Source organism: Chiroxiphia lanceolata, chromosome 15, assembly GCF_009829145.1.
Source record: "Chiroxiphia lanceolata isolate bChiLan1 chromosome 15, bChiLan1.pri, whole genome shotgun sequence".
Taxonomy (NCBI): domain Eukaryota; kingdom Metazoa; phylum Chordata; class Aves; order Passeriformes; family Pipridae; genus Chiroxiphia; species Chiroxiphia lanceolata.
In genome coordinates, this window is record NC_045651.1 from 4,794,066 (window position 1) to 4,818,084 (window position 24,019).

Consider the following 24,019-nt stretch of genomic DNA (forward strand, 5'->3'; position numbering starts at 1 on the left):
CAGAACATGAGGAACTAACTTCCTGATAGTGTAGAAAGCTGATAAAATGTGTTCATTCTGTGGTGCATCTGAATTATCATGTGGTTATCTGGAATCAGCTGTGATCTTATCAGCAGGCACAAGTTAGACAATACTGAATTTTAAATACAGAAGTCTGGGTGCTGTGACAACACGTGCTTATAATTCTCCAGGTAGTAACATGAGTACCACAGAGTTGTTTTATGGATGGTGTTCAGCTGGAGTTGCAGTTTTCTGGATCAGAATTGAAATCTTTCTTTAAAATCTCTCCAGAACAGGACTGTCAGACTGTCAGACTCCGTGCTTCCTTCTCGACTCATTATCAGCTTGTGACTTTTCCTTTTTAATTTACTTTGAATAAATTTGTCGTCACCATCATCCAGCTTCCTGAACATGGAGAAACACTTGAAGCTGTTTCAAGCAAGCATGATGATGATTTCACACTGGTTATTATCAGCTGAAGCACTGACAGAATCTTCAGTGGTCAGTCATCACATTAGAAAATGTAAATTTTAGTAGATGTCTAAGTGTCTTGACACAGTGAGAGGCAATCAGAATGTTCCCTGACAGTCCAGGCCAGTTTAAAACATTCCTGAAACCTAATGTAATTATTTTGCCAATAAGTAAGCAGGGGCACACACATTTCTGTCATTAGATGTTGCTTGTCCTTGACTGCTGGGCTGACCAAGTACTTGACTGGATGTTGCCATATTGACACTTGAGCTGCTCTCCCGTGATAAGTCGTGTTAAATCAAAGATGACACTTGGTTCCCTATAAATGTCAGGAGAAAATGCTGAAAAATACATGCTAATTTGTTTTTTTTACTTCCTGTGCCATGTGTTGTATATCCTAAGGAAAAGTTCCTGCTGAGAGTTCTTTCCTTGCTGCCCTATAGTGCCTTTGAATGTAGGTGAAACTTTTGGCTATTGATTTTCTATAAAGGTCACGTCTGTTCAATTTGTATTCTACTCTTACCCATGCAAAACTGTTACCCAGTTCTCCTCTTCCAAACAAGCCTCCTCTGCCTTTTATATCTGCCTTTTTCTGGTGAGTTCTCATTTTCCCCAGTGGAGTCTGGCATGTGGGATGTGCCAGCCAGTTCACAGGATGCCAAACATTTTCATTCTCATCATGTTGTCGCTGCTGTCAAAACACAAAGCTAGTAAAAGAGGAGGAGAAGTTTTTTTGGTGCCTCTGTGAAGCTTTTCTCCCTGGCATTTTGGTTTTGGCTCACTAATGTACCCTGGGTGGTTCCTGGTCCATCCCCTAGCACCAGAGACCAGCCTGCAGTCCCCAGCCTGTGCAAAGTTGCTCAGCTGCTGTTTGATTCTCCAAGTTGTGTGGTTATTTGCTGATAGTTTGATTACTTGACTTCACTGAGATAAAAATGCAAACATTCCTAGGGGTAAAAGCCATATAAACATTCCCATTTGCTCTTAAAACCCAATTTTTTCGATCATTTTGGGTTTGGAGTTCAGAATGTTATTTAAATGTTAATCACTTGAAACTGTGCTTGGGCATATAATTCAATTACGGGGACCATCTTAATATGCAGATGGTTGCTTATGAGCAGCTGATACAATTACAGAGCCAATTCAGTGCACATCCATTTCAAGGGCTTAGCTGAAACACGTTATTATTTCAGTGTGTGTGGACAAATCCACTTTTTCAGGAAATGGGTTCATGGAATTGTAATAGTGCTCTGCTCAGCTCACTGCTCTCAATGGCGTGTAAACCACAAGGTCTTTAACCATCCTCCTGTCTTCTGTGGTGGTCCAAGGCTTGAGAGAGGTTTCTTCGTGTTTTTAACATATCCAGAGGGATGAAAATGGAGACTTGGGTTAATAATCCATCATCCCTCTGGGCAGCAGGCGGTTTTATTTCTGCTTGAATTTTTAACCTCCCTTTGAATGCCGCCCCACATCTGGAGGCCGTGTGTAACTCTCATCCAATCAAGCTGATAACAAAATGGGAAAATGAGTGGAATTTACTTTCACCATGAATTGGTGCAAAATAAATACCATGTAATTCCTGCTAAAGTAAGACTCAGCTTTTAGTGCTGTGCTTTCTCTTGGTGTAAGTCCAATAAAAGGAACCCTTAGTATGTTTTGCAGACTGGTTCAGTGTTTCTGCTTCCTGGAATATGTTTTTCTCATCTGCCTTTGTGTTAGTTTTAAAAAAACCTCTTATAACCACTTTTAGCTCCATGTGAGGCCAGCCTTGTATACCTAATTAATAATTAGATGCCATTAGGGGGGCTGGGTTAGTGAAGAAGGATTAAGCAAAGAACTGGAATTTATCGAGGGGAATATCCACAGAGGAGATACTTTAAAACAACTGAGGGGTTTTAAAGGAAAATGAACCTTAATGCTTCTGGCCAAAAGTCGTCATCTAACTCACAGTAAGTAGGAGGAGAAAAATTTTAGGGATGATTTATTCTGCTTTCTCACAGTTTTTTGCTTTAGATTAGATTAGGGACTACACATATTGCATGGGTGATACACAGAATAGGTGTTGTCACCTCAGAAAAGCTCTGTAGGACCTTAATTCCCACCTCTGAGCAGTCTGCACAAGCATTTTCCTGTTCCAGATTCCTCTGATACTTAAAGGAGAGTGCGAGCCTCTGTATTTGTGGCTTTACAGAGGATCAGTTGCTCTCATTTTTGGTATTTGGCTCTTAAGGAAATGTCACAGATTTTATCCCCATGAACCCAGTCATTGAAAATTCATGCCAGGAAAACTCGTCACATTGTGAATTCCGTTTTCCAGCACTGGGTTTATTCATGTTTTGTTGAAACTAATGAGAGAATGAATCTGAATCCAGTGTATTCACTGCAGTTCCAGGTCAGCTTTGCTTGGGAGGATTTATTCAGTGGGATGGTTAGACTTCAAGGCCAGTCTTAGCACAGGAGTGAACAGCATCTGCCCAGCACAGCTCTGCTCTGTCTGCACTTCTTAAGCAGTACAAAAAGACATCCTGGTTATCCACGTTTAGAACTACAACTTTAGTTCTGTTGTAAACTTTCTTATTTCTGAGATTGTTTTCATTTTTGTTTTATGCCTTGTTGCAAGTACTGCTTGCAACATAGACTATCCCTATAACAGTAGAAAACAATTAGCATCTAGTAAAATAAATTGAAGTACACACTTGCTTTCAGGTTTTTTCCTGTGTATTTTAGATACCAGTGCACAAGGACAGAGGGTAGAAATCAAAGGATTTGTAATCCTAAGAGCATGTCTGGGGGTGTTGTTCAAAACTCAGTAGCTGGTTCTGCCTTCTCATACCTTCCTAAGCTGTTCTTAATGGATAAGATACTGTACAAGCCAGAAAGAGAAATGCATAATATGGGAGAACCAAGAGAGGATGAAAACTGCTTTGGCTTGGACACACGAATGGCTACAAGAAGCAAGCAGGAAGGGATGACATTGCTCTTTGCTGTGTTTCCTGTAGCCTAATATGAAAATTACCCTGTTACTTCTGGTGGAGCCAATGGGAGTGTGGATTAGGTGTCACGGAAATTCAGATTCCAGAGGGGTCATACTGGTGCTGCTTATGATTTCATAAAATTGTTTTAGCTATTAGTTCATGCAAAAATGTAACCTCATTTATCCATCATTGCCTTCTATGGGGTTTTGCCTTAAATAATGTCAAACTTCATTTTCCACAACATGTAGAGGAGAGAATTGAGCTGAATTTATACTGACTTTTCAGTAGGCTGGAAAGGTGAATTCTCCTCCGAAGCCCCCTCATTCCAGAGCATTCCTGTTCTCCTGGAGTTCTCCATACTGCTCAAGTATGCCTCCATCTCCCTCCATCACAATTGCTGGAGCCACTGGCTGCAGTGATGAGGCTCTGCCAAAACAACAGCAGGAGCAGAGAACTGTAACGAGTGTACCATGTTCAAAAGGTTTCAGGAATGCAAAGGCAGAGGAAGCACCTTCAGAATTATTTTTTGGAGCAAAAGAAAGGCATCATGTGCAGCTGCCAAGCACACATTTCCTCCCTGGGAGGCTGCCCCGTTGTCTCTGCTGGTGTATGTGCAGAAAAGGGGAGCTCCCCATGCTGTTAGTGGTGTATTTAAGATGCTGCATTTGTTTGCTGAGGAATAGAGGATATATTTTCCTTTTTTCCTATAACCATATCCATCTTCTGATTTCACATTACTGTGGTGCCTTGTTGAGAGCCACAATGATGCAGCCCCTCGAACTCATTGACAAGGGAAGAATTTTCTACCCAAGAGAACTTAGTTAACAACATACATTGTTTGCAATTTACCATTTTTCCTCAGGCTGAGAGTAGTCAAAAGATATGGATTTTGGCTTTTGTAAGAAGAATAGGTAATTTCCTGCCTCTTTTCCTTCTGAGTGTAAGATACCACCTATGCAGATGACAGTGACAATTCAAGTGTTCTTGTGTTTGATTGTCTCAGCAGGAGATCCAGCTTGTTGTTGGGTTTGTATATACTTGTTATGCAGGACAGAACTCCACTTGGGTGATCTAAGAAAACTTGCACAAGTACTGTCCAAGATTTTCTGGCTGAACTGACTGGTGTAGCTGTACAAAACGTATTTTTTAAAAAATAATTTAAATTGCCTTTGTGCTGCTTTTTCACAACTGCACAAGGGATATGGTGTGACTGGAATGGAGCAGGTTCATGGGACTGTAGGACAGTAGAGTTTGGAAGGGTCTTCAAGTGATCACTAGACAATGAGTCTGGAGAGCCCTTGCTTAAAGCAGAGCCACCTTGTCAGGTCAGAGGAGGTTGCTCATGACTTTATTCAGTATCATCTTTAAAACCTCCTGCACCAGAGACTGCACAGCTCCTTGGGCAGCCTGGTCCCCTGCTGATCTGTCCTGAGGTGGGAAGTGAGTTTGCCTTTCAGTAAGTTTTAGTCCAGACCTTACACTTCTCTTCTTGCCTCTGAGCAGAAGCACTTTTTTTTTTCTTTCCTTCCATGATCAAATTAGCCCTGCACTGCTTATCAAGAGATTTCAAACTCCCAGAATTTCAGTTAGACTTAGGACAGCTGCTGGTAGAGAAAACTCAGGGGGGAAAAAAAAAAAAAAGGGTTCTTCTCATTGTAAATGAGTGGGTGCATGGAATAGCAAGGTGAGGAGTATTTGCTGTTTCTATGTATATTAAGCTGAAGGCTTCCTTAAATATTTGTGTAGAATTTTGAGCAAATTGGGAGGGGGCTGGGCATACAAAACCCCCCAATCTTTGTGTATTTTAAGATGGCTAGCACTGTCATATATATATATACATGTATGATGTATGTACACACTGGTACTGTATATTCCCCAGCTATGAGAGTACTCATGTTGACTGTTTTCTCACATTTTAAATGTAGGAGGCGAATGAAGCCCTTTACATGTGGGTTGGCTTTGCTGACTTGATTAATAATTTTTTAGACTTAACCCCAAAGTCCGGTCTATCTTTATTTGATTACTACAAGATGAACAGAATTCTAAACCTTTTCTCTGTTTTCAGGCTTCTCAATGCCAATAAGATCAACTGCCTGAGGGTGAACACGTTCCAAGGTCTGCATAATCTCAAACTGCTATCTCTTTATGACAACAAACTGCAGACCATCAGCAAGGGGCTCTTTGCACCTCTGCGATCGATCCAGACTCTGTGAGTATGCAGGCAGATCACAAATGACAGCTCTCTCTTTTCCCACCAGAGATGTTGCCTGTCTTTGCAGCTGACATTAAGACAATTGGAAGAGACAGGAGTGGAGCAGCCCATCCTTTCTCACAGAAAGAAAAGGAGCAAGAAACAAGGAGTATTGCATCAGTTCAGCAATTGATAGCAAGGCCAGCTATCGACACAGCCTGCCCACAGTGACATAAATGTCATAAGTGTGCTAAGCTTGTACTGCTTTTTGGGGAAGATAATATGTGCATTTGACTTGTAAAACACATTAATAGCAGATTCTATTAGAATCGTTGCCTAAAAGTTTTAATGAGCTAATGAGTTGGAACCTCTCCTTTCTGGGTCTGAGTCTCGCTCATTGACTGTGGAAATGATACCTGTGCTTGTGTATATTTACATTATATATATATATATATAGGTTGGAAGGTGTAGGACCTGGGCATGACACAGATGGTATATTCAGCTGATATTTCACTTCAGAGGAATGATCCATTGTATTATTTGATCCATTTAGAAAATCCACTGAACATTTTGACAGTCTTTGCATTTGGAGGCATTAGAATAGGAATCAGAAGCAAAAGTACAGGAATGACTCAATATTTTGGAGAAGAAGGTCTCATCCTAAAGCTGTGAGTTGTAAGATAATAAGGTAAATAGTACTCCTTCAGAGCAGGAGTTGGCAGCTGATATTCCAGTATTAAAATATGTATGGATATGTATTATACACATACTGGAATACACAGGCACATATATACGTATATGCACACACATACTGTAGTACTGGAAAATTTTTGTATACAACGCACATATATACTTTAATACTTGAAATGCATTGGCCTGAGAACAGTTTTGTAAAGGTTTTATATTCATACACAAATGAACTCACTAGGGATGATTCTAGCAGCAGGGTTTCTGCCTCCACCTCAGGCACAACCTGAGTTTTCCAACAAGATACCTGGCCAGTATGTCCGCTGCAACACTGGAATAACCCCCTCCAGTTCTGTATATGTACACAGATGTAAACAGGGCTACAGAGAGGGTTCATTCACAGAAGTAATATAAGGTTTGTCAAGTTAAACAACAGGCAACACCCTCAGGTGTAACATTTCCCTGGTTTTCAGGGTATTGTTGGCATTCCTGGTGGCCCTTACTTAGAATGGACTTGTTCCTTCACACCAAGACACTTCTTCATGAAATGTTTTGATTCATGCTCCCATTTTTAATATTCCAAGTGATTACCCTCTTCTGTGTTTGTTCTGGAGCTACAAAACCAGACCCATATCGTGTCTCTCTGTGCTTGTTTGTTTTTTGGACCTTTCACACCACGAACAGCTCTACTGCAGCAGTCATCTTGAGTTTCTTCAGGCCCTCTCTGCTCTGTGTGCCTTCCCTTCCCACTCCTTCACAACCATTGCCCTGTTGTGTTTATTTATACTTATTCTGTTAAATGACAGTCCATAAATGTAACTACAAACAGAAAGGAAGTTTCTACAGGTGGAAAACAGTAACAGAGGCTATAACTTTACACCTCTGTCCAAACCAAATTGAAACATCTGTCTTTTCTTAAACTGTCTTTGCAGTTATTGGAGAGCTGTGTCCTGCTCCCCTGGAGGTCAGAGGGACTGATGCAAGTTAGCTTAACTGAGATCAGAACCCAGATCTGGGAAAGACCTGACAAACTCTCCTGATAGTGCTCAGCTTTGTCAAGCAGAATGAACCAGAACAGCAGCAGAGGAATGCTGTTTCTCTCTAAGATGCTCCAGCAGATTTCTGTTACCAAAGTCTTAACTACCCAGTTAAAATCAGTGCTATAATACCTGTTTCCAGTGGCATAGGAAACAGGTTGTGCAAATTTTGGTGAAGGATAAGTTCTACCTTGCATAAACAGTTCAGTCTAGTAAATAAGACTTTTTGCTCCAGGAAGGAATACGTATAAGGAGAATACTTTTACACATGATGAGTATATAAAATATTAATTTCATTCTTGGGAAGAGAGTCCTGGATCCTTCTGGCTTTGCCCAAAGGTCCAAGAACTTTACTTAAGTATTCACATTGATCCCTAAGAAACTGAGTTGCTGATAAAATTTCTTTTAAACCAAGATACAAAACGATGTCCAGGTAAGGTATTTCTATCAAAAGGCACATGTCAAGCTTTCAGAGAGAACACAGGACTTGGTGACAGGAGGTCTGTGTCCTTTAAAGCGGGCTTTGCCATCTCAGTTTTTGTTTCCTCCCTCAAAGCACTTGCGGGAGGCTTAACGAGCTGTGAAACGTGGTAGCTCACAGAATTCTCCCATTCAGGTGCAGCTGTGTGTGGTTTCCCCAGGCCTGGGGTTTGGTGGGCGTTTTTTGGTTTTGTTTTTGGGTTTTTTTGGGGTGGGGAGCTTATTCAATGACTCCGCTCCTCAGGTTTGCGTTCTGTGAAAAGCGGTGATGGAGCGGCGGTGTCACGGGTCACTTGTGATTAAACATGCCATCCTTCTCGCAGACATTTAGCTCAGAACCCATTTGTGTGCGACTGCCATCTGAAGTGGCTGGCTGATTACCTGAGGATAATCCGATCGAGACGGAGCGCGCTCGGTGCAGCAATCCCCGTCGCCTTGCCAACAAACGCATCAGCCAGATCAAGAGCAAGAAGTTCCGCTGCTCAGGTAATTCGTTTATCCAGCCTGTGCTGCACTTTCAATTCAGAAATAAGCAGGTCCAGAGAGCCCGCTAATCCAATCTGCGGGACAGTGTTTGCTGTAATGGATATTATGGAGCATCTCGTAAAATTAAATTTGGAAAATTCGGTTAGGTTGTCCAGAAAGCCAATTAGCTTATGGATTAAAATAAAATAAAATATTAAAAAAAAAAAATAGAAAAGGCAGTCTATAGCTGTCTTCTGTGTGTCTCTAAAAAACAGAGGAAAAAGATAAAAGCTTGTGATATGTAATTGTAAAGAATGACTAAGTTATGAAATATTTAAGGAAAACAACAAAGATGTGTGTGAATCCATGTGGCAAATGTCATATTTTGAAGGTGTGGAAGGTGGCTGGGTTGTCATTTGTATTCAGCCAGAACTCTTAGTGACCTAATGAGAGCTGAGCTCAAGTAAGTTCTCAGATCTTAAACTGAAAACAGTGTGAGTGAGATTTTAATACACTGGCAATGGGCATTTCTGATCTGGGGTGGAATCGTCGTCACAAACTTCATAGACTTATGTCTTTATATCCCAACACTATCATGCCTTAATTCAAGCAAACCTGTTGGTAGACTTTTGTTTCAAACAGTTTTTGAATCAAAATTTGCATCATAATTTAGGCAAAGGTTTTGCATTGTGAGCTAAATGGAAAAATGTTTGCACTTGAAAATAACCTCCAAAGTAATATAAACAGCTTTTTTCAACCCTAGCTCTTCTTTATGATTCAGCTGTCAGTAAAAGGACGTTTGTTGCCTTGCACAGCACAACTAAGCACATGACTGCTTCTTCATGTGTTTTTCCTATTGCTTATATTGGTTATATGTATTTTAGATGACTGCTCTTTTTTTTTATATTGTAATGACAAGAAGGTTTCAGTGAGCAAATCTATCAGTGTGTACCGAGAAGAAAAATGACTGTTATTGATGGAGTACCTCGCAGTGTTTTCTATGAAAATTACTATGATTTTTCTCTTTTCCTCTGAAAAGAAACATGATTAATTGTGTTCCTGGTGGTAAAAGATTAATGACTCTAGATGGGGATGCAGCATGAAGCTGAGGTGCAGCAGCCCAAAACAAAGCTGTTGTGCTTTGTGCATCTCTGAGAGCAATATGCCGAGCTAACCTTCCCTTTATGGGGAAAATAAAATAAAGATAACTTCATTTGCAGCTAGCTTTTCCTTGGGCTAGGCTTGTTAAGGTTTTAATCCCTTGTGACTCAAGCCACAAAATTTATTATCAGACCTGAAATTATGACATATTTTGTCTAGGTTTCTGGATTTGTGTCCATCATAGTAACAAGATAATTAGTCGGTAATATTCATATTTAAAGAACTGGAAATGAAAATGCATAATATAATTTAGAAAGGAAAGTAGACTGCAGAACAGATCTGTATAACCTGTACCCAATTTGCCATTGTTATTTCTTCTGCTTTTATTAATAGGCTAGAGAAATTAATGTTATGTATGTGCATGCATGCTTTGAACAATGGTACAGGGGGATTGGATAAGGCAAACACCTCTGATATCACTTAGGAAAAAGTCACAGCTAAGACGAGCTACAGTGCAGAACACAGTACCTGGTGATGCTGAGAAGAATATTTTGTGTGAGTTCTTATCTTGGGGGTCCTTTCCTTGAGGCATTGGGCTGCTTTTCCCTTGGTCTGCAGCTCTACATCTATATCAAAACCACATGGAAAGGCATAAACCTGACTTATGAAGGAGGAGAGCAGGGATTGCACAGCTTCAGAACAAGATTTCAGCTGGCTGAGAACTAATGCTATTCAAAAGCTCAATAGAGAAGATATTTTGCCTGTAGAGTTTCCAGATGGTGATGAGATACATTGAACTCGACTCGCTGTCTGCTCACATGAGACAGGGGAACGTCTAATGGTTTAGAAAATTGAGTTTGTCAATCAATCCAGAGAACAGACATCCTTGGCACCTGTTCTGCTCAACTTGTCCCTTTGAATCATGGCTGCTTCAGGCTTGGCATTTAGCAGGAATTTTTCCGTGTTTCATTTTGAGGAATATGTTTCATCCCGGGATTTACACAGCAGTCTCTGGGCAGAAATGTCCATGAGGTTGAATCTTCATCACTCAGAGTATTGAGCAGTGCTTTGTGTTATGCAGGGATGAGCCTGCACAGTCCCACAGGGATGGCAATGCTTAGTAGCTTGTCAGTGTCCTTGCTGGCTTGTGGGATCCTCCCTCTCCAGGTTTTACATCTTTTGCTTGGTGACCGAGAAAAGAATTTTTGTTTAAGCCTTTGTGTAAATATGCATCTGTTTCTCAAAGGATTCTTATTTCAGGATCCTGGTATTTTTCATGTAGTTTGTTTAATGCATTTAGTACATTTCAGTGGTCAGAAAGTTGGTTTGGAGGTGGGGGGAAACACAGGAAATATGAGGGGTTAGTTAAGGGAGCGGTGGGAGGGGTTTTATCCTGATCTGGTCTTTGACCTTGAGATGAGATGAGGATGCACAGGAAATGTGAGCTCTGTGGGAGCAGAGTTACTCAGCCAAGGTCAGGATCACACCAGTGAGCAGTTAATTCTGGTGAGCTCGATACTTTGACACCAGGGAAAGGACCAGGTTTTGAAGTCAGAAAATTCTGAGGTTGTCCTGAAGCAATTATGTGTTTTCCACCTTCCATTATACAAGGCATGTCGTGACAGGACAAGGGGAGTGGGTTTTACCTGTAAAATGGTCAGTTTAAATTAGGGTATTAGGAGAAATTGTTCCCTGTGAGAGTGGTGAGGCCCTGGCACAGGTTGCCCAGAGAAGCTGTGGGCTGCCCCATCCCTGGAAGTGTCCCAAGGCCAGGTTGGATGGGGCTTGGAGCAACCTGGGCTGGTGGAAGGTGTCCCGGCCCATGGCAGAAGGGTGGGAATTTTTAAGATCCCTTTCAGCCTCAGCCGTTCTATGGTTTCTATAATCATAAAGGGGCCTGTCAGAAATGACCTGGCACGAGAAAAAAATGTGACTGTTCAGTAATTAAGGGAAGAAGGGAAGTGGTTTTTTGTACAAGGGTAGGAGGAGAGGAGTTCTTAACAGGAACAGGGTGAAAAGCTGAGATGTTTGATGTTTCATCAGTGGGAAATGGTCAAGGAGCACCAAGAAAGTCATGTCAAGAGGATACCTCAGAGATGCAGATGGGCTAAATGGAACTGTATTGATAATTAAATGAACCCATTGAGGATAAAACTATGCAACACAGCAAAAAAAAAAAAATCAGATCTAGAAACTTCATTCTGCACACTGCTTCCTTCAGGTTTCATTCCAGCTCCCCCCATCCTTTAATGATAGTATTTAGCAAGAAGTACTGCTTTGTTTTTTCAGTTGATCCCTTTTTTCAATTGAGGCACCTTCCCCAGATGCCATTTCCTCCCAGCACCAAGTGACTCAAGCTTTTACTGATAACAGTGCAGAGCATCTGCAAAGGTTATGAGTGGCCATAGGAAGGAGTCTCTGTGCAACAGGTAGATAATGTCCATAATTCTTTTCAAAAGGAGAATTGGAAGCATTATAGCATGAAATGAAAGAACAGCAGGGAGAGGGCATGTTTTTGCCCAGGGCGGTTAGACAGGCAAAGCTGTTGATATACCATCAAATATGTTTAAGCATCAGCTTGCAATGGATACTATTTCCCAGATTTTCTGCTTGCCATTTTATGCATTTAATACAATCACTAAAATAATAATAACCTCCCTGTTGCTCAACTGTCTCCCACAGCTATAGAATCTGAGGCTAAAAATCTGAGACCTTCTCTTGACAGAGAAATTGGAGGACACAGGCTGTGGCTAATTCTCTCTCTCTTCTGTTTTAGAAAAGGGAATACTGTCATTTGCAGTGGCAGTAGTGAAATTCTGATGATCATTTTCTTTTTTCTGCATCGGCCCACTATGACCACCACGGATGCAGTGGTGCTTGCCAGCCTTAGGTCAGTGGAGGCTCCACTTCTTTGTGGGGAGAAGAGGAAAAAAGATCAACACAAATATCCTGCCCGTAGCATTTGATTAAGTCACTACACAGCAGTTTGTTTTCTAAAGCAGCACTGGGCTTTAGGAGGAAGGGAAACACATCTATGAGCAGATTGTGTTGTCTCTGTGGTAGCTTATTGTCACTTCAAGAGTTGGCAGGATCCTTGATTGCTGTGTGACACTGTGTATGAAAGAGGTTTGGAAAGAATTGCCTTTGTATTCATCTGCATATCTGTTTTTCCCTGTGATATGTTCGCATTTTTTTTTAGTGTATTGTGTATTTCAAAAGCGATGAAAGTTCCCCCTGCTGCACTGACACAAACTCTCTCTGATAATGATCAAAGCAACGTGTATCTACAAATACCACATCACAAAGCTTTTTATCTTCTATTCTTAGAAATAAGACTCTTACAAAGAAGATTGTTATTTGAATACTATGAAGTAAAGCTGTCCTCCTGCCTCCTCCTGCATCGGGGCATACGTTGTATCTAAGTGACCTTTAATTGTTACTTCCGTTCCAGATTGTGATGTACAATCAAAAGCACAGGGAAGAGAAGGAGGACAATGAACTGTCTTGCCAGCTCTGTTCTCCTCCTCTTTGGACACTACTGTTGGTTAACCCAACCCAAGGCAAAGTCAGCCTCTGTGGGGCATATGGATCCAGAGCTTGCTAATTTAGGCTGGTGTGCATTTGTCTCGTGTTATCCCTATTATTAGATGGTAATGTTGCTTTTTGGTCACTCGTACTTTTTTAAGGCATTTGATAAAACCTTCTCCTACTAATTCCATTTTTTTTCTCCTAATTCTCCTGTGTGCTTTTCCAGTCTCTGTCCTCATCCTTACTCACCTTCCTTGAGTTACCTGTCTGCTTGGAACAGAGCTGCTGTTGTGTGTAATCACCTGAAATTTCTTCTCTCTTCTCTGCATTGTTGCACCCTGAGCAGCACAGAACTGCAGTGGATGGAGTCAGGGGAGCACAGGCTGCTCATCAGGACGTTTTGTCCAGTCCGACAGCAGTTCATACATTTCATGTCCCTTGGTCTCCCGGGTTATCCCCTTCTCTTGGCCTCTTAGTGACATGTAAATACTATTTAAGCTCTTTGAGCTCTCAAATGAAAGCTGCAGTGTGTTGTTACTCCTCAACAGTGTTAAAAGTCATGAAGGTGTGGGTGAGTTAATCCAGATCGTACACACCTGTCTGATTGAAACACGCTCCAGTTGTTCCTGTGATTTGCAATCACTCTGATGACAACTTTACAAATTCCTACCCATTCTAGTAAGCAAGTAGTCATTACAGACGTGCATTCACCTTCTGCCCTTAGCATTTCTGCTTGGTGGAAAGCACTGACATCCACCCTGCTCATGTCTGCCTGTGCTACAGGGTCAAGAGGCCAAGCTCCAGCACGTTTCTCAGGAGGGCTTTTGTTTGAGTGCAGGGAGGGAAAGGGATACAAAACACTGCCTATGATTTGGACAACTGGAAAATTGACTGCATCCAGATTTTGTCTGTGTTTGGTTTTGAGGTTTTTGTTTTGTTGTTTGTTTTGTTTGGTTGGGGTTTGTTTTATTTTGTTTGGGTTTTTTTGTATGTGCTTTGCTTTCGTTCAGTTAAATGCTGTGTGTGTTTTACCCTTTTTTTTCCCCTCTCTGAAGACAAAAAGACTCAGCAAAGGTACCTTCAGAAACTCTCTGAATGTACCAAACTGAGGCTACGTTTGTGGTGCATAAGAGTAACTCTGTGTGAATGGAAGGCTGTTTAACAGCATCAAATCACCAGCAGATTAAATCCTGCACTGAACTCATTATTATGAATACAATTTTTTCACTGCACACTGAAAGTGAGTATATTTGAGCTTTGGTTTGCTTGAAATCTTTCTGAAGTTGAAGTCATCAGGGAACACAATGCAACTGCTATGACTAATGGTAATGGAACTAAATTCCCTTGTACTGCAGAAGTGTTCCTGTTGTTACAGTAATTTGGCTGTACTGGATACTGATTATAGCCCTCCCTTTTCTGCACATCTTTGATAGCAACTCAGATCTCCATTTTAAAATTCGTGTCAGTGACTCAAAGCCTTCACTAGCTCGTGCTGAACATGATGGTGAAGGGTTCCTGCAGTGGGGGGAAGGTGGGCAGAGTGAAAATCATTTCACTCCAGGGAGCATAAGCTTAACATAAAACAGGTGGGTCTGGTTTGGCAGAGAGTGTGGTTCTTAATAAGGAAGTAAAGTGGCGTGTTCCAGTCAGAAACTATTTTAGCCTGTGCCTCATTTTATTTTTGAGTTGAAGTAGCCTTCAAAAAACCCTAAACATCTGAACTGCTTTGTTAGCCACCACCATCCTTATTTACAATTGCAATAAAGAGGCAGGATGAATGTTTAGTCACAGATGCATCCATATCACTTAGGCATCCAAATAACATAGCTGTCCTGGATTCCCCATGCAGGCAGAGTATAGAGCTGTACAGATTCCTCACTTGAGATCCAAATTGTCCTCTGGAGGTGTCTTCATTAGCTGTGGCAGAAAGCTGAGTGACTGATTACTCCTGTAACCTCAAAAACTAAGGTGGGACAAAGTTTGCTCTCTTCTCTCACGTTGCCATTCCATGTGTTGAGATTAAGCTGAGCAAAACTTACCAGAGATGCCAAGGTAGCACTTTTTTGTGTATAGTGGTCACTTGAATAGGATAAAGAAAATAATTGGAGAGGAGCTGACTTGAAGAGAGCTAGTCAGCTAAAACCAGTGCAAGGATGTTAGTGCCTGCAATTGGACAATAAATTTTTCATCTGATTGTTCTAAGACTGCAGCAGCCTCCTGAGGTGGTACAGCTTGATGGGGCACTTAAATTAGGGTCCTATATACAAATTCTTAGCAAACTGCAGATTCAGTGACTGATCAACAGAACTTGGACTACAAGAAGTAACACCCAGAACAAGCCATACAATGCTGCTTGGATGCAGAGGGTACCTAAAGGGAGGGGTTTTCATGAAAGCTGGCAAATATCTGGAGATAAGATCATTCATTTATCAACCTCATTTTCTGCAAACATTTGTGCAGGGTGATCTTATGTACATCCAAAGGCTTATGGAATTTATTTTCTTTAATGGAATTTACAAAATATTGTGTTTTCCTGGTACTTTGCCTCTCCTGTGTTCTAGGGACATGAATTAGGGTTTTGACAGACTTTTCTTTGTGTGCTGGTACCTCTTGTTCATTGCAGTTGATGATTAGCTTAGGCAGTTATTGTAAGTGGTGTTTAATTAGTGCAGCAAAGGAACAGAGACTTGTTCAAAATATTCTCATGGGTTTTCTCAGGAAGAGACATTTGCAGAGCTCTGACTGCATTTGTTTCCAGTAGGACTGAAAGAGTTCATTGACACTGAAATTACTGGGTTTATTACAGATATTCCACTTAATACTGTAAATCAGTATATAATATAAAAGTCTTTGGAAGATATGAACTGTTACTTGTCATTGCTTAACAGAGTACTGTGGATGAATTTATTTGAAGAGCCCAGGCCAGAACTGCTGCTTTATTAAACCTGTGTAGGACTAAGGATATAGAACTCTGCATCCTTCTTCACTGGAGCCATGCAAAATTATTACCAGGAATGGTAGTTATAGATATAATTTCTAAATAAATGAGGTGTGGATTCCAGGCTTATGCATACTCTGAATTAATAAGGGGAGAAAATTAATGCCCTTTCGTGCCACATTGTATGAGTCACAAAAGAAAATTTATAAGCTAATGTTTGTATCAGTTTGGACTCTGGCTGGTTTGGCAGCTTGTAGAGACTGAAGATTTATTGTGTTAAGATTCCCTTAAAAAGCTGGTTTAGTTTCTCTCCTATATTGTAAAGATAGACAGTAAATCAAATTGTGTCTCGCTGCTGTACCAAACCCACAGAAGGGGGTGACTAAGTTGGCACTGTACTTATTTTCTGGAGTTCCCAGGTAACTGTGTGTTGACTTTTCTGCATTATAAGGTTGGGTAGTAGCAAAATGGTGAAGCAAAGACCCTTCTGTATTATCTGTCATCTCTGCTCAAGTACTTGTATTGTTCTTCATGTAGGCAATGAATAATCTGCTGGATGCTGACTTTGTTCTTTGGGCAGTGCAAAGCCCTTGCTAAGGAAAGTGATAGGTTTTTAAAAGCACAAGCACTGACCTTCACTGAAGTCCAGCAAAATGTTCTGAGCAGTTGCAGAGGACAGACACTGCCTCTCTCATTGTGAATCCTGCAAGAACATTTGAGATGTGACTTTCAAAAGCACTGTCCACTGGTAGACACTGAAGTCAGTGAGAGTTTTATTTCAGAGAGAGCTGTCAAGCCAGAACTGAATGCCCTGCTTTATGTGTCAAAGTTGCAGCAATGAGTTACAAGAAGCAAAGCTGTTTGAAATAATCCAGGATGCTGGAAAGACAGAATGCTTGGCTTCCATCAGCAAATGATGTACCAAACCCAACAAATATGCCAAGAAACAGAGTAACAAAATATATTTCTGTAGTAGCACGTGTGTGCTCCTTTCCTATAAAGTGCAGTTAAAATAAATAAAAAAGAAAAGAAAAGAAAAGCAGTGGTAATTACAGATGTCAGTGTAAATGGCCCCAGCATAAAAGGCTCCTGGGAGCTGAAATCAGGCTCAAAGGGCCCTCGGGGAGCATTTGATGCCAGAGCTTGGCCATCAGCTCAGAATCTGCTGTTATTAATATGAGCTGAGGTATTTCTAAGGTTGCATTTAAATAAATGGAGCAAACCAAAATGGCATTTGTACTGAAAGGAGACACCAGGAGAGAGTAAGTAATAAAAAGCAGCGTAGATTGGGCATTGACTGTGTGGTGGAAGTTGCACATCCTTCCTGGAAGGAGCTGTCGGCAGTCCTTTGGCAGTATGTTTTCTGTGGGACCGGTTCTGTCTGAGTTCTCCTGGGCTCTGTTCGTGTACACTAACCCCCATTGTGCTCCAGGGTGTTCCTGCAGCTGTAGCCTAAAGGATGACCTCTTGTATCCGGCACCTTTTTGCATGGGTGGAGTGGAGAGCAGCTCCCCGTGAACCTTCAGCTTGTGCTTCTCCATGCTGCTTCCTCTCAACGCTCCTCTCTCTCTGGCGCTGCCTAACTCTGACTCTGGCTGTCCATGGGGTTTTCCTTTGTGCTTGATCTAACCATGTGGTAGAACAATACAAATGGAACATGGTTCTGTCAAGCACCATGGAAGGCTGCATACTCCCTGCAGCATGGCATGCTCGGATACTTCTGCTGGTTTCAGAAGCATCAAAAGGTGAGAGATTTCCCCTTTTCTCCCAGGGAAAAAAATAAAAAAGGTGAGGTGTTGCTTGACCTGGGCACGGAGGGGGGAGCCTGAGTGATGTTCGGGACAGACTTTCCACAGGGCTTGCATGCAGAATAACCATTTCTAAGTAATTAATCTGTTTAATTGCTCTTACAATAGACAAGTCAGGCATTCTGTTGGTTGATATGATTGAAGGGTGATTCCAGGCATACCTGCAGAGGTGAAAAATCAATTTTCTTACCTATAAATAATGTAAGCTGCATCTGTGTGTTTGAGCTGTCCAGTCCTTCTGCTTAAGGTACTTTGGATGCCATTTCTGTAACAAGAGGCCTGCAACTTAACTGTGACTTTGGACCTGATCTGAGCAATCTTAATGCATTGTGAAGAAATATAATGCAAAAAAAACCTTCAGAAGAGTCTGCAAAGCACTGTCTTTTATCTCTTGAAATGACATGGGTAACATGGTCTGTATGAAAATACTGTTATCCAACAGTTCCATAGCACAAAGCTGAGTCAGCAGACCCAAATGGGCCATTTTAGCTTTGACAGATCTTTAAATACTTCTCCCCTACATAGAGATAATGACACCTATTCACAAAGGACTTTGAGAGCCTCATACAGAAGTTTTCTCATATGGAAATAGTGTCCAGTCTTGCAGATTTGTCACTTATCTGTTGTGGAGCCATTAGGAGAAGGTCATCTGATAGATTTTATCTGTAATTACTGATAAGAATTAATACCAGCAATGTGAAATCATCACAGACAATGTACCTCCTTTTTTCCTGTGGTTACATGAAGAAGTAAGTATTGAGATCCCTGGGGTTTTGTCCGAGTTTTAGACCAAGTCATCCCTGTGGTCCTAGTTTTGATGCCAAATTTGAGGCAGCTGGATCATTTTCTAGAATGAATGCATCAGGTCAGTTTTGAAACCCCTGTCAAGACAGCCTGATGTCTTGCAGAGCAGATCATCCAGCACTCCTTTTAAGTCCTCTGGGCAAAGCTAAAGTTTAAGAACCGAATTCAAGTTCGCTAAACAATGCTTAAAAAGAAGAATAGGATGAAAAGGTATTTCTGTTGCTTAATTTCTCCATGTGTCTATCAGAAAGGCACCTAAAATTTTTGAGCACTTGGAAATGTGGTGTTTCTTTATCTCTGTACTGCACATGTGTTTGTTTTATGATACTGAGAAATTGCGATGCCCTGGTACCTGATAGTGGTGTCACATTGGTTGTGAAAAGCAAATGTTATCAGTAACTAGCAATTCAAATAACCACAGCTGCCCTCAGTTAAGCACAGGCCTTGCTGTTGCCTTGGCTACTTGTTTTACAGCAAACTTAATTCTTGCTAATTTTGGAAATGACTAGAAACTTCCAGGTAATGTTCTGTCCTGCATCTCTTCTCCCTGCCTTTCCAGGAGAGATCTTATGGTGTGCGAGAGATGCTACGTGCATGTGATGGTTTAACTGTGCTTCCTGAGTTCTGCTGTGCTCTCTTGGAGCCCTGCAGTCCTGCCCTGATAAAGCCCTGTGGAGAAATGGGTATATGTGCTTAAACAGTTCTGCAAGCAGATGGCTGAATTTCACATTGCTATCCCAGATGGGAATATCTTAATAGAGCAGCCACCTGTCCAAGTGATCTCAAGGCTCAGGTCAAACAGTAAATTTTATCTAGTCTTTGGCAGGTGATTCCTGCTGTCTCACAGGCCAACAGATGACTGAGTACTTGCTGAGCTGTTGGTTACTTTTGACTCAAGAGCTTACCTGGGTAACTCTTATTTAAACTCACTTGGAAAGGGGGAAAAAAAGAAGAAAAGAGAAAAGAGAGAGAAAGAAGAAAAAGTATGAAGGTGATGTTTGCTCCCTGCCTCTCCTGCTGAGCTGAGAGGCCTTTCCTCTGTTGTAAGTGTGGTGGCCGTGGACAGATGCCCAGGCAGCATCAACTTCTTGTGGCTGATGCAGTGTGGAAGGGTTTGTGCCATCAGGAGAGCAGGAACCAAGTCAAAATGTGGTAAAATTCTTTATTTACTTTGCCAGAAAGCTTTAGAGAAAACCAAAAACTGATTTTCAGCCTCTAATGTTATATCCTCCTTTTTCATAAAGCATTCCAGTTACTTTGCCACCCTCTTTTCCTGTAGGAAAATGAATCTTGTATCCTTCAGCGGACTAAAAATTACAGTTAATAAATTTTTACCCTAAGTAACTTCATGTTGTTTGTGTTTTTTTTTTTAAACAAAAGCTTTTACTACGAAAATGAGAAGTGCTTCTTCAAGGGTTAATTTGGGGATTTCCAAGATACTTTCTGATTACTGAAAAATGTTGGCGGGTTTTTGAATGTGTACTGTAATTGTAGCAATTCTAATAAACTCTGGTCCTGATAACTGTTCATCTTTGGCATTATTTCCAAGGGATCATAAACAACCAGACATACTGACTACCAAGCTTGGAATTGTTAGGACTGAAAATCAGATGTTGGGGTTGGTTTTTTTTAAAGGATAAGAGTTTAAATGATGGGGCTGTGGGGAAAGGCTTAGACTGTAGTTTTATGATGCTTTAAAATGTCCAGTGGTCCTGTTATTGTAAGTGCTGTGCTGTCAGTGAAGTCACACTTCAGATGTATAATTTACAATAAGCACAAAACCCAGCAAAGTATTTGACACCACTGAAGTGGTAAAATGCAGAGCTGTATGTCAAGTTTCTCACAATCCAGTTTGGAATTACAAAACTAAACCAAAGTCTGTGGAATCAAAATGTTAGACTGCCTGTAGAATTGCTTGTTTTCACTGCATTGCTCTGTGGAGGTAATGTGCAACATAAATTAAAATAATAGTGGGTTTAGGCAGTTTCTTTTTTTTTTCAGAAAATAGTAGGTGGTCATAAAATGAGCAGTGGAGTATTTATCAGTCAGGGAAGGGGAAGCAGGTGATGAATGTCATCAAATCTCTAGAACCAAATTTCTGCTCAGGTTTAAGGTTTTATTGATGTTTTTGGGTTCTTAAATAATCTGCTCAGCCTCTCCCTGAGAAAGCCTTGCAGTTGACTGTTTAAACTTTGGAAAAGAAATGCTTCTTGGTAGTTACAATCACTGGGTATTTCACGAGGTTGCTGAGGCAATTCTGGTGCTTCCATTATGAAATACGAAGTGAGTGGGCAGGAATTGCATGGCAGGGGCTTGGCAACACTTTGCTTACATACACATTTATTAATATTCCTGGTTCCTTGAAGCACTGAGATCGAGTTTCCAACCTGCTGTTACTAAATGAGAAATACCAAACCTGAAGAGGACAGATTAGTTCACTGAGCCTAATTGGAAAAGCATTTCATTAGAATGGGTCAAAAACCTAGTCAAAGAGGTCTGGCAATCATGGAGTAATGGTACATCAGGGAGTGCTTCTCACTAAGTATGGTCTACCCGTTCCTTAATTAAAATGAAAATGATTTAAACTCCTATTACTTTCCTTTGCTGTTTGTTTAACATACTTAATAAAGGTATCTAATTGTTGGAGAACTGACAAGGTTCTCTAATAAAAGGTTGCTCTCAAAAATAGCTCTGATAGCTGAGGTCTGAACATTTGGGGCTTTTTAATGACATCTTTAAAAGTCTTTTGTCATTTGAATTCTTTCATGAGATGCCTTTTCCCTGTTGCTGGACAAACTTCCAAATGGGAAACAGCATCTTTGCTGGAAAACACCTTAACAGGTAGGTTTGTTAGACAAGGAATTAATCTATCAGGAGAAGAATGAAAAAACAGAGGCTAGTCTTGAGATTTTTAAAAACTGCTGAGCAAAATTCCTTGGCAAGCATTAAAATTGTGTGCAGGAGCTGGGAGCTGACAGGAGGCAGTGTAGAAGGTAGATTCCATGATACCTCTGATCACCACAGTTATCAACAACTGTTTGCTGGAATATGTTTTCCTTTCGTTGCAGGGTCAGAGGATTACAGGAGTAAATTCACCGGGAAGTGCTTCATGGACCTCGTGTGTCCCGAGAAGTGTCGCTGCGAGGGGACGATCGTGGACTGCTCCAACCAGAAACTCACCCGGCTGCCCAGCCACCTCCCCGAGTACACCACTGACCTGTGAGTGGGGCTCTCCAGGGGATGCTTGGCTTTCCTGTTGGCTTTCCTACCTCTAAAGGCTGTGAAAGGGACTCAAACAACTGAAGGCACCTCCTACATCATCCTTGTGTGAAAATGGGGAAGCACTGCAACCCTCATTTCCTGAGCGTTCATGCCAGCGGTGGGGATGAGGAGGGAGCCATGGCCCCCTGCACCAGCCAGGTCCTCTGTGTGTCCTCCTGAAGTGCCATGGTTCCCTTCCACTCTACCTTAGAGTCCTCTCTATTTTCCTTTGTCTCTGGTCATTTTATTTAAGAAATGGTTTAACCCTTTTGAGTAAACCTGTGGTCAGGAGCTTGTTCCATCTCAGCAATGCCTGCTACTTGGGTGAAATGGCCCTCACTGAAACTAATTTATTCTTAAGCTGCAAGTAATTTTGGGAAATTTATTTGCTTTTTGAGATTCTTCAGAATTCTAAGGGTAATATACTGCTAAAGAGAGTCTGAGAAAACATGTTTGTTACTTAGTAACTGAAGAATCTGGTTATTTTCTTGCATTAGTAGCCCCTTCAAAGAGAATTTTCTTTTTGTGTTAGCATTGTATGTATTCTACTTATTCTGTTTAAACCTCCATAAAAATTTTTGGTCTGAAGTTAAGACGGAAAATTATGAGAGACCTCCAGAAACACAGCAAAGACTCTCCATAGCAAAATGGAGCTATGTGTTATCAGAGAAAAAATTTTGCATCCCAAGCCTGCCAGGACAGGGGCCTTCACATTAATTTTGAAGACCAGTAGACTTGGACAGGAAAGGACCTAAAATCAGATCCCTTCTGTTTGCATGGCCCACATCTCCAACTGCATGTCTGGTGTAGCAGAATGCTGAGGGAGATTCAGTCACGCAAACAAGGTTGTTGTGTAATGGATAAGGTCAATAATTCCTTGTCCCGTGGGTCGGAAGATGAAGCCATTCTGACACTGTCCTTTGGCATTACGCTCCTAAAGGCATCCCAGGCTTTTACTCAAGATGCTCTTCTATGTTCCCTTCCCTTCAAAGCTAAACTCTTTTAACTGCAGGAGCCTGAGAGACCGTGGCAGACAGTGCCTTGCTTACCAAAGGTCATGGTTCTCCGCGTGGCAGCCCCGTGTGGCACAGAGATATCTCTGCAGACATCTGTGAAGCACTAAATCCCTCTCTGTTTGTTCCTGTCAGGCGCCTGAATGACAATGACATTGCTGTTTTGGAAGCCATTGGACTCTTCAAGAAACTGCCCAACCTCAGGAAAATGTAAGTCTGAGTTACTTGCTTGTTGAATATACACTGCCTTGGATTTTTACAGCTCAGTACTGCAGTAGTAGAAATCTCTTTTTAATGTGAGTTTAAGAAACTGGGTGAGTTGCCTCCTAGATGGACAGACACAGTTAAACCACACTGACAGAAAAAGATCCCTAGGCTGACATTTCATTATTTTGTTGGGCTACATTTCTCAAAGTCTTTGGATCATAGGGACTGACAGGAATTCTGTCCCAGAGTTTATTCAGATATGCTTATTGTTAGAGAGGGCTACAAAGCTTAGCATTTTGGTTTTGTCTTTCAAATGTATTGCGTGACTCCAACTGGTGTATTTTTTTCAAATAGTCAAAGGAAAATGATATTACAGCATACAGATGATGGCAGCTTCATTCAATCATCATTGTTTTAGAGAGGAGAATCAATTAGCAAACTTAGAAATCAGTAATTCAAATATATATTTGTGCAATTCTGTTGACAGCCTTCATCCTGGCATTGTGCAATATATATATTTAATAAGAGATGTGTTTTGGGAAGAGGATAATATGTTAGATACCTCCTAATAGTCTTCAAAATGGATTTTTTTCTGATGTTATTTAAAGTTTTAACCCTATGCTAATGTCTCATTTAACTGTTTACTTTAGTAATTTAGTAATTTAGGGTAACCAACCAGCCAGGCTGGCTGTTCTGCATTCATTTCACGTGGTTTCTGCCATCTGGAGCTTCCCAGCCATTTGAATCCATGTGAGACCTCAGGGGCCTTGGAGGCACTGTAGTGGGGTTCTTTTGTCTGTCTTATTTCTTCAAGAGTTTCAGGTGCAGCACTGTAGGTTTAGGAGGGGGGTTATATTTGTACAAGTACAGACCACCAGACTTGGAGAATGAATCATAAACATTAACCTTGTATTTTGTGAATGATCCATAATTTGTAGCTGCAGTGCACTTAGGAAAAGTTGTTGACATTGTTGAAGTGCTCTGTTCCCTCTGTAGGGAGACAGTAAATGGCAATGAAAAATGCATGTTATATAAGTGTATACACAAACTGGA

The 24,019-nt window shown here is 41.1% G+C and overlaps 1 protein-coding gene across 1 annotated transcript in view; it reads left to right on the forward strand.

The window, feature by feature from the left end:
- The window catches only part of SLIT3 (slit guidance ligand 3), a 481,232-nt gene that overhangs the window by 344,318 nt on the left and 112,895 nt on the right, over positions 1–24,019 (forward strand). The window contains 5 exon segments of the mRNA XM_032702926.1: positions 5,512–5,655; positions 8,165–8,223; positions 8,226–8,327; positions 21,554–21,704; positions 22,895–22,969. Of these exon segments, the coding sequence (XP_032558817.1) occupies positions 5,512–5,655; positions 8,165–8,223; positions 8,226–8,327; positions 21,554–21,704; positions 22,895–22,969 (531 nt within the window).